General features: G+C 39.2%; 1 protein-coding gene and 1 long non-coding RNA gene across 9 annotated transcripts in view; one reads left to right on the top strand and one right to left on the bottom strand.

Moving 5' to 3' along the window:
- Positions 1–10,198, top strand: LOC126934235 (uncharacterized). The gene is made up of 3 exons (XR_007718893.1): positions 1–214; positions 2,103–2,191; positions 9,546–10,198. It is a non-coding gene; the product is annotated as an uncharacterized LOC126934235 (long non-coding RNA).
- IL1R1 (interleukin 1 receptor type 1) overlaps positions 2,237–11,981 on the bottom strand; it is a 74,246-nt gene continuing 64,501 nt past the window's right edge. For all 8 annotated transcript variants that reach the window (XM_050754850.1, XM_050754845.1, XM_050754847.1 and 5 more), the window contains 5 exons: positions 10,314–10,431; positions 9,405–9,556; positions 7,503–7,646; positions 6,594–6,761; positions 2,237–5,876 (listed from right to left, as the gene is read on the bottom strand). In XM_050754850.1, the coding sequence (XP_050610807.1) occupies positions 5,470–5,876; positions 6,594–6,761; positions 7,503–7,646; positions 9,405–9,556; positions 10,314–10,431 (989 nt within the window). In that variant the 3' untranslated portion in view covers positions 2,237–5,469. The remainder of the gene's footprint in view (positions 5,877–6,593; positions 6,762–7,502; positions 7,647–9,404; positions 9,557–10,313; positions 10,432–11,981) is intronic.

Genomic DNA, 11,981 nt, shown 5'->3' with positions numbered 1-11,981 from the left:
GGTAAATTAATCTCTCAACTGGTTGAGCACAGCTTTAGAGAAGTCAACAGCCTCCTATGAGTCTAGAGTCAGGTGATACAGGTTTAACTGGTCTAACAGCTACAAATTTTGAGAGACTGCCATGCTAACGTTTGGGGCTCAGATTTAAGGCACAGGTAGGATTTACGTATTTTAATAGCCAAGGCTTCTTCAGAAGAAACCTGAGCGGTGTGTGGTAAGATGAGCATGTTTTTGTTTTGAATGATTAATACTCATTTTAAATAGTATCACCTATTCCTGTAACTCTCCCTCTCCTTAAAACTTAAACACCCTGTCCCCCCACCCCATCCCCCCCCACACACACACTTTGGTTGTAAAATGAATGTTATCACATCAAAAATTACCCCTTTCCTCTGTCTTCCCACACACATTTTTCCATGTGTACTCCATTTTATGAATTATTGCCACTGTGGTGATTCATTTATGTATTTTATTTTAGTAAAAGAGGAACAATTTTTCCCTTCTAGCCCAACCTGCTTTCTTCTCCAACTGCTATGCTCCCTATGCCCTGCACGCTAAGCCAACCTCACCACACTCCCAGAGTCTCACGTCAAAGGCGAAAAGATTTTCTTTTGACAAATAAGCTGGAGGAAATCTCTGATTTCATAATTGCATGGTATTTATGCTTAGAAGTCCTTCAATTACTACTTGGGGAATGTACTATATGAAAAATGCTAAACCAGATCCTGACTTGCTAAAATGGGATTAGGTAGCAGCTGTGATCACTTAAAAGTTAACACCAACATTATATCGCCCCTCAACCCACACACACACCTAAAACCCTAGCATTTGAAAAATATATATTTTGGATGAATAAGTTTTTTTGTTTTATCTGTACTCATCAAGTGATAAAACTAAGGAAATATATTTTGAGATTCTATCCCATATACTGGACAGAGGCTTTCTACATATAAACATCTTGTAATATAGGAAGTCCTGTTTTACACATGAGAAAATGGAGGTTCCATACAACCAGGTGCTGTGTTCTGGTTTCAAAGCTGTGACAGTGCAGGAATTTAGTCCCGGGTCTTTTTCTACCAGATGGCATTCTTGTTGTAAAATAATTCCACAGACTCCCTAAAAACCTATTTTGCATTTACGGGGGAAAAGTTACCTGATGAAGAGAGGAAAAAGGATGACTTTTAAATGGTGGTTAGCACTGATTTTCCTAATGGTTTGCACATTAACTGGTATCATAACCAAAATGTGGTGCAAAGCTCCCTGAACTCCTCCAGTGAGAAACATTCTTTCAGGCTGGGGGCTGGTGGAGGGGCTGGGGGCTGGACAGGGCTCCTGGCCTCTGTGGTTATACAACTTCAATTTGACATTGTGTACTTTGTCCGTAGTGTCAATTGTCATTTCTAATTTATAACTCCTCTCTATCCCTTCCATTTGCACATTCTAATAGGACTTCAGATAAGCAATTCATAGAACTGCTACTAACAAAGCAACCATTTTCTGAGAACCAGCTTTAGGCTAAGCACTAGACTTGTCATAATATATTTAATCTTTTTAATCCTAATTCTGTGAGTTACATATTATACCTATATAATGAGTAAATTGAGGCTCAAGTACTTTGCCTAAAGTTTCACCCCAGGTAGATGGTGGAGGCAGTGTTCATTCATAGTGGACTCAGACTCTAAGCCAATCTGCCCCTTCTCCCCAGGTACTGACAGAGTCACCTGCCCTTTAGCATTGCTATGAGGTAAGGAGGCACTGACTGGGTGTCATCTCTGACCATCAGAGTTAACAAGCTTTAGAGCATGCATTTTGGAGAGCAAGTTCACCAATTTTACCCACCTTCTGGGTCAAAGGAAAAAATAAAAGCCCTTTGTAAAATGTAAAAGTCTATACAAATATCCCCTTCATCATTTTTGGACAGGTAAATGGTAAGTTAATAGTAAATTCATAAGAAGCCAATAAACAAGTTAATGATAAGGCTCACATTTTAATCCATTTTAGAAGCAGGTGAGCAGAGGGAGTAGAGTTTAGCTAGAAGAAGGGAGTTAGGGCTCACTGTTAGGCCAATAGCCTCTGACCTCCACTCCCCTCCCCTCCTCCAGCCCCTCCCCACCCCCTCCGCGCAACAGGAAGAACTCTCTGCAGCAGGTCTCCTCACCTTGTTCAGGCCTGGGAATGTGAAAATGCGCAGGTAAGCTGTGGACCAGACAAAGAACAGATTCTCAAGGATAACACTCAGTACAAAGTCTGAAACTTTTATTGGAAAATAAGTACAGTCTATTGATCCGTGATGCATGCTGTACACGAATTTGGTGTTTTAATATACAAAAATTTGGCTTCTGCTGCAAAATTATATAAACAGGTTTAAAAAAACTCCTTCATCATAAGCTAGTACAAACATAATTTATCAAAAATGTCAGTTAAAAAAATGGCTCAATACCTTTTCTTTTATTGCAAATAAGAAAGGCAAGAGAGGGAAAATATAAATTGTGCTAAACCAGTTTTAACAACCGGTAATTAAATATTTTGTTGCATTTGCAAACTCTTCTTCAACACTTAGGGCATCTTTTTAATAATACCATTAAAAACTGCAAGAAAATCTAATTAAAGTGGAAGGTATTAAACGTGTTTTGTTTTGTTTTAGTGGGGGGACAATAAGTCAAAGGAAGTTCACGGGGAACTAGGAATGTGTCTTCTTCCTCCAGAATCCAACCCTTGGAAGATAGGGAATAACTCTGCACTTTTCTGTTTGGATCCTCCTCCACCCAGGCTTATCCACTGATTCTTGTCCTTCCTCAAATTCCAGCTGCCATGCTACTTGTCATTCTTGGTCCTCGTCACCCCCACTCTCTGGCCAATTTTGTCACTAACCTGAGTTTCCAAATTGGCTTGCTTTCTTGGCACTATGGGTGCTCACACATTTTCTAGATGACAGACTAAAATAATCTGCACAATTGAATTTGTAAAACTTCTAATAGGCTTTTCGGGACGTGACACCCCTGGCCCATGGGCTTCTGGCTGCAGTCTGTGTGCCAAATGCAAGCCAGGCCCTGTCTGTTGGAACAGCAGTTCCCGAACAGCACTGGTCCTTAAAACGGGCAAAGTGGACCCAGGAGAAAGCAGGTGGAAACGCAAGAGTCAGAGACTTCAACTCAATGTGTTTTTGTTTAGGAGGAATATTATTATTCCAAATAAACGTTTGTGTTCACCCATATTAAATACGAGAAATATAAACACCAGAAGACCCGCCCATGTTCATACAACTCAGAAAACTGTGCTTGTGTCCTGCAATTGGTGGCATATAAATTTGGCTTTCTGGTTTTGCAGGGTTTCTCCAATTATTCTGAGGCCTGTCATCCCATTTTTAAAAATATTTTTTCTATACCAAAAAAAAATGTGCTTTCATTTTTAATGAAAATGAAACATTTTAAGAAATGTTTGCCTCTAGGGAAAGAATATATGAAAGTAGAAGAGTTTTTCATAAAATCTAAATATAATTTTTGAAAATTCCAACATTCAGAAGTTCGGAATTTGGTGTCTTGAATAAAAGCATTGCTAGACTCGGTCGCTTCCTAGCAAAATGTCATTTCTTCTCACAAATGTGCCAGTGTGGAGTGAGGGGGGACCATGATTGACCTGAAATCAAGTACTCAGAACACCAGACTAAAGCCAGAAATGAGGCTCAAGTCCTGGGTTCAACAGAACTTAGAGTGTGATTTTTTAAAAAAATAGGTCACTTTCTCTATGTATAAAATTAAAATAATTGCAAAAATTAAATAAGATAACTGGGGAATGTTTTTAAACATAAAGCACTATATAAATCTATGTTACATGTGCAAATTGCTCCTGGAAGGCAGTGAGGGACAGAGACAGCCACCCACAGCCTCTTCCTCAGACAGCAGCGATTCCAGCTGGAGGGAGACCAGCCTCCCTGACGTGCTCACTGCCGTCACTGCCGTGGGCCTGACCGGAGAGAGAGGGCTGGAGAGGGAGTCGCCTCTTAGGGAAAGAAAGTCTCCTGGAGACTGTGGAATTGGAGGATGTTCTGAATTTCGGTAAAATTCTGATCAGCTGGAGAAAGTAAGAGAAGGCCTTTTAGGCAAAGGAGGAGGAAGGGGGGCAGGCAAGAGCACAGACAGAGGAGTGCTGGGGGCAGGCGCCATGGCCACCAGGCCAACCTGGGAATTCACACAGCGGGACAGCAAGGGGAGGCTGGAGGACAGGGCAGGGAGGCGGGCTGGGAGTGACGTGCTGGTGGGAGAACATGGGCTTCAGCTCCAACAGGTGGAGCCTGCGGGAGGTGTTTGAGCAGGAGCGGGATGACAGAAGAGCAGCATCACAGAAAGGACGGTTCATGTGTGGGCTATGCAAGGGACGTTGCGGAGGGACGAAGCCGTTAGGGAGCTGTCCTTCCGAAGATGTAAAATGCAGAATAATAACAAAGGACAGGATGGTCATGCCAGGGAGGAAAGCATTAAGAAGTGGATCAATTCCCTGCTACTGTTGCTTTTTAAGTTCTGTCTCTCCTGTGGAAAGCTAAGATGACTTCAAAACCTTGGAATACCAGAGAATGCCTTTGTTCAGTGAAGTGAGCTTTCAACATATGTAAAATAAAATTCGGTCTTTGGAAACTAACTTCTGCCTGGGGATGTGTATGGAAAATGCAAGCAGATGGAAAGTTCTCCAAGAATACATCTCCCTTCCTCAGTGAGGTGTCAGTCTCACTTCACCTGCAGCACCTCTCAGGAGAGCCGCTCCAGGGCCAGTGACTCCACGGGATCCCCAGACAAGGCACAGCCCCGCCCTTGGGCTGTGGATGACTTAACAAAGCCATCTATAGATGGTGGCCATTTCCTGCATGCCCTTTCCTCTAGTTTGCTGTCTCCATGCCTTTTCTTGGCAGTTCAAACATTCAGAGAGGGCATTTATTGCCTCTTTTTTTTTTTTTTTTATTTTTTGAGATGGAGTCTCACTCTGTTGCCAGGCTAGAGAGCAGTGGCCCCAACTCAGGTCACTGCAACCTCCGTCTCCCGGGTTCAAGCAATTCTCCTGCCTCAGCCTCCCATGTAGCTGGGATTACAGGCGTGCACCACCATGCCCAGCTAATTTTTTATTTTTAGTAGAGATGAGGTTTTGCCATGTTGGCCGGGCTGGTCTCGAACTCCTGACCTTTGGTGATCCACCCACTTCAGCCTCCCAAAGTGCTGGGATTATAGTCGTGAGCCACCACACCCAGCCTACTGCCTTTCTAAAAGATCTTCCCAAGCCCTCTCCTCCGAAGTGCCCTGGGCTGCTATTGACATCATGGCTTATTCCCTTAACAATCTGATTCCTGATTCCAGGTGACCTCAGGGATAAAGGATGATACAGTTACATTCCATGAACTCTACAAGTCAGCATGAGGCACAGCCTGGCCTGCAACGCCGTAAGATAGGAGGCACCCAAAGAACTCTTGGCAATTTCTCCATGCTACCCGAGAGGCACATGAGCCTCTCTTTGCAGTTTTTCCTTAGTGGCCGGTGACGGTAACTGGTGTTTAGATGAAGGTGACCGTCGCTGGACTGGCATGTGGTACCTGACATTCTTCCAGAACCTTGTCTTTGCAGACTGTGGCCCCTGTGTAAAGTCCCCTGACCAGCGGATAACCCCATGTTTCCGCTTAATGAATTTAATTGATTCTGGCATTTTCTCATAGTCTTGGATTTTCTCCAGCTCAAGCAGGACAACTTTAATTCCATCCTGAACAAGAGCATTATACATGGCTATTTGCTCTTCAGATGAACCACCCAGCCAGCTGAAGCCTGATATTTCTCTGACTAAAATGATAATCAGTCTTCTGCTTTTCTTTACGTTTTCATTAATGACCTCAACAATGTCTGAAAAACAGGAAGCACAATATAGTAAGTAAATTTCTATTTATCATCATTCTCTCCTGAACCAAAGTCACACACGGCTTTCTTCAACCCTATGGCTCCTAATGCCCCTTTCTTGCCTTATGTAAAATTAAAGGAGTTTCCCATTTTTAAAATTAATTAGTTAATTAATTAATTTTAAGAGACAGGCTCTTGTTCTGTTGCTCACACTGGAATGAGGTGGCATGATCTTGGATCACTGCAGCCTCAAACTCCTCAGCTCAAGCAACCCTCTCACCCTGGCCTCCCGGAGTGCTGAGATAACAGGCGTGAGCAACTGCAAACCTCCCACTTTATAGACGAATTCAAAAATTGGCCCTCAAAAGACAAATATGTCATTTAGAACTCAGAAAACTTTGTTGGAATTTTAAAAACTTACTATTCAATCATTTGATCTCTACCACTCCTGTTTTATTTTATCAGTTGTAAAGCAACTGTTGGGTTTAACTAGTCATTAAGTTTTTCAAAACGAAATGAAAATCACTTAATTATTTCTCTGACAAAATATGTGAGAAGTAAATACTTTGCATTTAATGTAAAAATCATCATACACTTCTGAAGAGGTTCTTTAAATTGTGAAACATACACCCCTATGCCACAATCTTCTGGAAAGATGGAATCCACATTTTACTAAGTAGTTTTATAACAATAAGCCTTTACTTTGTTCCATGACACACATACCTTCCCCAACGTAGTCATCCCTTCCAAAAATGAACAGCTTATATCCACACTGTTTTTCCAAGACCTCAGGCAAGACTTTAAACACAAAAATATCACAGTCAGAGGTAGACCCTTCCCCAACTGTCTTTGGATACAGTATATATGCGTCATAGGTCTTTCCATCTGAAGCTAAAGGAAAAACATAATGTATTTAGAACCACAAGGCAAAAATAAGAGATTTGATAAAGTTAATATCACAAACATTCATTTCATAATGAACTATTCATCTTTTTTTGTACAATGGCATGACTGAAGCAGCAATACCAAAAATATAATCCCTTTAAAAAGTGTTCATCTCTTACAAGGTTTCTATTTCTTGTGTTTTACAGCAAATTTGCTCTTCTATTTGGAGGCTGCCTCGTATACTCTTAGTATAGAGCCATCCTTAAAGTCTCACTGTTCTCATCTTCTTCCCCAAAGGTCTCAGCCCTGAATTCTATCCATTTTTTTTAGACATTGTGGTATTCCTTTTTTTTTTTTTTGCAAAGTTTAAACAAAGAAGAGAGAGAGAACCTCCCCGATGCACGAAGATCTAGTCATTTAATTTCTTTCATTAAGGTAAGATCTATGTCTGTTCTACTCATCACAGAGCAAGGCCTCCCAATGGCTTGTGCATAACAGAATTTATAAACAGATGCTCTAAATACCTGTTTATTCTACCAATATGAATGTTGAGGCAGGAACTTAGAAAACAATGATATTCAGCCTAACGAGTTATAAAACTATAATTCTGTGTAAATATAACTAATATTCTTATATATGCCACTTTTCATTTTAGAACTTAAGTAAAAACCCTCTTAGTCATCTTCTACATCTCCTAACTATCCCCTATCTCCAATAAGAAATACTGCATGGAATACAAAATTATACCTTTTATTGGGAGAAAATCATAGCAGGAATCCCTGTACCAAAGCACAATGTCAACCTTGAAGATTTTATAGATGAAAACAGAACACATAATTATGACTGTCAATGTGACACATATACCAATCATGTGCTTCTGGAATTTAGTGACTATAGGAAAAAAAAGAGGAGAAAAAATATTAGAACCAAAAAGAATTAAAACTTTGAGCACAGCAAATTAAATATCTTCATCTCAGAAAGACCATATTTGGGACTGGCCTGTATTCAGACAGTATTAACTCATTCATGATTATCACTTTGGAATGGATACTAACGTACAAAGCAATCTAGCATGGATTATATAAAACTAAGGTGCATTCTATGAAGTTTCTACCTAAATAGTATAATATACAATAACACGGAAAAAAAATACCAAAGACCACAGGATACAGCATTCCACAGTAAAACAGGGAAAAGTTAAAATCACTCAAAAGCCTACAAAAGTTCCCTGAGGTCAGAGAGTCCATTGGGTAAAGACTGGTGGAAAGGGAAAAAGGTAGAGGCTTAGGGAAGTTTCACATTTCCACATTCTCCTGGCCTCCTTCTCTACTTAGTTATTCAATAATTACAGAGGAAGTCGGGGAGCAGATGGAGTAGGTGATGGGGAAGGAGCTAGAGAAGAAGAAACAGGAAAGAAAAAGAAAGTACCTTCTAAATATCAGGAACCATGTAAGCATCCAGAAAAGGGAATCTAAAAGCTTTATTTACTTTTCCAATTTAGATGATTTGGATACAAAATAGAAATCAAGTTATACCATTTTCCAGACAAATAACCAGCTGGCCCAAATGATAGTTCACATTTACGATCTTAAGTACTGTCTCTTCATACAAGATCATGATGCCTGTAGTAATAATCCTCCAGATTTATTTTTCCTATTTAAGACCACCAGGACTATACTTGGTCCTTTACAGTTCCCTGTGACTTTTACAGGTGTCCACAAAAACACACCCATACAAACACTGACTCTCACTTGCACAAATGCTGCTGAGATTTTGATTAAAATTTTTTGGAATCCATACATTCATGTCGGGGAGAACTGACATCTTCATAATATTGAGTCTTTCAATCTATGAACATTGTATATCCCTCCATTTAGTTCTTCTCTAATTTATCTCAATATTTTTTGGTTTGTATTACAGAGGTCTTGAACAGCTTCTGCTAGATTTATTTTTAAGTATTTGATGATTTTTTATGCTACCATAAATGTTATCTTTTAAATGTAATTTCTATTTGTATGCTGCTAGTATTTAAACATAGATAGAAGTTAATTTTTAGGGTCTTTCAGATATTCTTCCATGCACACAATTACAATATCCTATTTTTAATTAAACCACAAATTACCTTAAAATGTTTCACAAATACTTTCAATATTATGTTTTATTATACCAATTCATGAAACCCAGTGACTTTTGATGTCCTCTTTGAAAGTGGATATTTATTTAATCTTACTCTATGTATCCATCAATGTAGTCACTTACTTCAAAATATTCATTAGGTACCTACAATGTACCAGACCTAACTTGCCATTAGCTGTGGAAATAGAATGATTACTAAGATAAATGGTTGCCACCATCACAGAATTGACAGTTAAGTATAGAAAACTAAGTACCAGAGATCCTGTGACATATGGTGCTACAGAAGTAAATACAGAGGCCCTAACCTCCTCTCTTTGGGCTGAGAGCTGGGTTAAGGGCAGGCAGCAGGACAGAAAAGCTTCCAAGAAGACAGAGTAAAAGAGAAATAGAAGTTACCTAGGTAATGAGGAAGTGAAGAGTGTTCTAAGCAGAGGAAATGGCATTTCAAACTTCAAGGTCATGGAATCTTACTACGGTAAAACAAAATTGTGTTTCAATTAGCTTGTTGTTTACCTGGATATATTAACTGGACATATGCTGCATCCATACCATGTGTATTCCTGGCTAAACAGGTAAATGGATGTTTATAAAATCTACTTTCAGTTTCTGATATATTAAGCACTGTGATGAGGGTACTCCTTCTTTTGTTTGCAGGATTTTCCACACTATTCACGAGAGAGAGTAAATAAACTTGTGTAAGTAAATTGCATCGATTACAAATACGACATGTATACCCTGTGTATTTCCTTATTGGTGACAAAATTGCAGCTGAAATAATCACCCTGCCCAATCATAGTCACAATATTCAGACTGCTGGCAACACTAATCTGAGATTTTACAACCCCAAGACCACTGTCAGTAACAGGCTCAGGAGAAGAGAAAGCAAAAAATTACCACTTCCAAGAAGAAAAATGTAGACAAATGCATTGTGGTCTCCATGGGGCACAGAGAATAATATACAATATACTAAACAGAGGAGATTGGGGCAGATGACAAAGTGCTTCGCAGGTGATGTGAAGGAGAAGTCATAGGACAGGAGATCCTTGTCCCATAGATGAGCAGTAGGAAACCAGTAGAGGCTTTTGACAGCAGTGTGGATTGCCTGATTCTTGAGCTCATTAATGAGTCTCTTCTAAGCTACTTGAGGAATATGAAGAATAATGAAAGATAATTGCTTCGTTGAAATGTTGCAATATGTATAACTTAAGAGAAAGGCTTCTAAGTGGCCTGTAATTTGCACCACAATGGCATGTACTTTTTATCTTAAATGTACAAGATCTTGTAAATTCTACTTAGCAAAATAAAAAGGGCAGCAAAGGGTGAGGGGCAACTAACACTTGCTTTTAAACTAAACCAACAAGGTTATAGAAAATACCATGTGGGATTTAATATCAAACTGTGAATGACTCTGAGCATACATACCTGTAATAGTCTTCCCCTAGCACTGGGTCATCTTCATCAATGAAGGACCCATTCCACTTCCAGTAGGCAGTATCACTCAACTGGCCAGTGACATTACAGATCAATTGTATCTGGGATCCTGCAAAGAATGTATTTTTAATCGTAACATTAATTGATCTTTTCTGATCTATCTAGATTAATAAATGGCTATTGAATTAAAATTTTAAATATAGAAATGCACAAAGAAAAAGGAAAATTACCCTAAACCCACCACCCAGAGAAAACCACCATTAGTAACCTTATGTATCTCATTCCTTATCTTCTCTGTGAACACATGCAATTTTTGAAATGGGGTCTTATTGCCTACTATTTTGAAATTACTGTGGATTGGGAATTTGGGCCCACATGATTTGTCTTCCAAAATGGACTGTGTCATGGCTGCTTAGCACTCCATAATACATATACACTATGATTAACTATTTCCTATTGATGAACACAATTTCCTAATTTTTCATTATTAAGATTAATATTTTAATGAATATCCTTGTTTGTACACATCCTGAAGTATTAAAATCTGGAAGTAGGATTGAATTAAAGAAACATATTTTAAAAGCTAACCTCCTCTCTTTAGTGAGGCTGTATCAGTCTACATTCTCTGCAGTAGAGTATGTGAGCACGATTTTCCCCCAAACCACCAGATAACAAGTGTTTTTGGTTAGACATTGCCTTTTGAGAGAAGAAAATGTCACTTAAGTTTTCATCTACATTTCTTGAATTCACGGTAAGTCAACATGCTTTTTGTTAGCTTGGTGCTCATTGACCTTGCTTTTAAAAACTGTTATCCCTCTATCCATTATTTAATTGCATTTTTTTAAATGAGACAGAGTCTCGCTGTCACCCAGGCTGGAAGTGCAGCGGCGCAATCTCAGCTCAATATAACCTCCTCCTGAGTTCAAGCAACTCTCATGCCTCAGCCTCTTGAGCAGCTGGAACTACAGGCATGCACCCCCACACCCAGCTAATTTTTGTATTTTTAGTAGAGACGGTGTTTCAACATCTTGGCCAGGCTAGTCTCAAACACCTGGCCTCAAGTGATCTGTCCACCTTGGCCTCCCAAAGTGCTGGGATTACAGGCCTGAGCCACTACACCCGGCTGGATGCATGCTTTAAATTTCAGTTTTCCTGAGATTAATATTCAGGGTTTTGGGTTTTTTTTAGTTTTTTTCCTCTCTTATAAATTCCACATATTTTCAAAGTTTTTCTAAGATATTTTATGGACACTTCTAAGACATTTACTGGTGCAAATGGCATTTGTTTTCCTATTATGCTTTCTAGCTGGTTATTGCTAAAAAAGTCTTATATTTTAGAACATTAATTCTAAATGTTAATTTGTTATCTGACCAATTTATATAGAATTAATTCTAGTATTTCCCAGCGATTTTCTTGGGATTTGTATGATCTGGAAACACTAATAAAAATGTCTTTTTTCCCTTGTGGTAAGCATACCTTGTTTTTTTCCTTCAATTGCATTAGTAGGCACTTCTAGACTGTGTTCAGTAATAGTGGTTACATGGGCATCTTTGTCTTGCTCTTGGCTTTAGTGAGAAGGTCTATAGTATTTCACCATTAAGAATGTTAGTGACTATTGGCTTGCACTGATGTTATTTATTAAGTTAAGGAAGTATCTCT

Source organism: Macaca thibetana, chromosome 13 (genome assembly GCF_024542745.1).
Source record: "Macaca thibetana thibetana isolate TM-01 chromosome 13, ASM2454274v1, whole genome shotgun sequence".
NCBI lineage: Eukaryota > Metazoa > Chordata > Mammalia > Primates > Cercopithecidae > Macaca > Macaca thibetana.
This window is presented reverse-complemented; position numbering and strand designations above follow the sequence as displayed.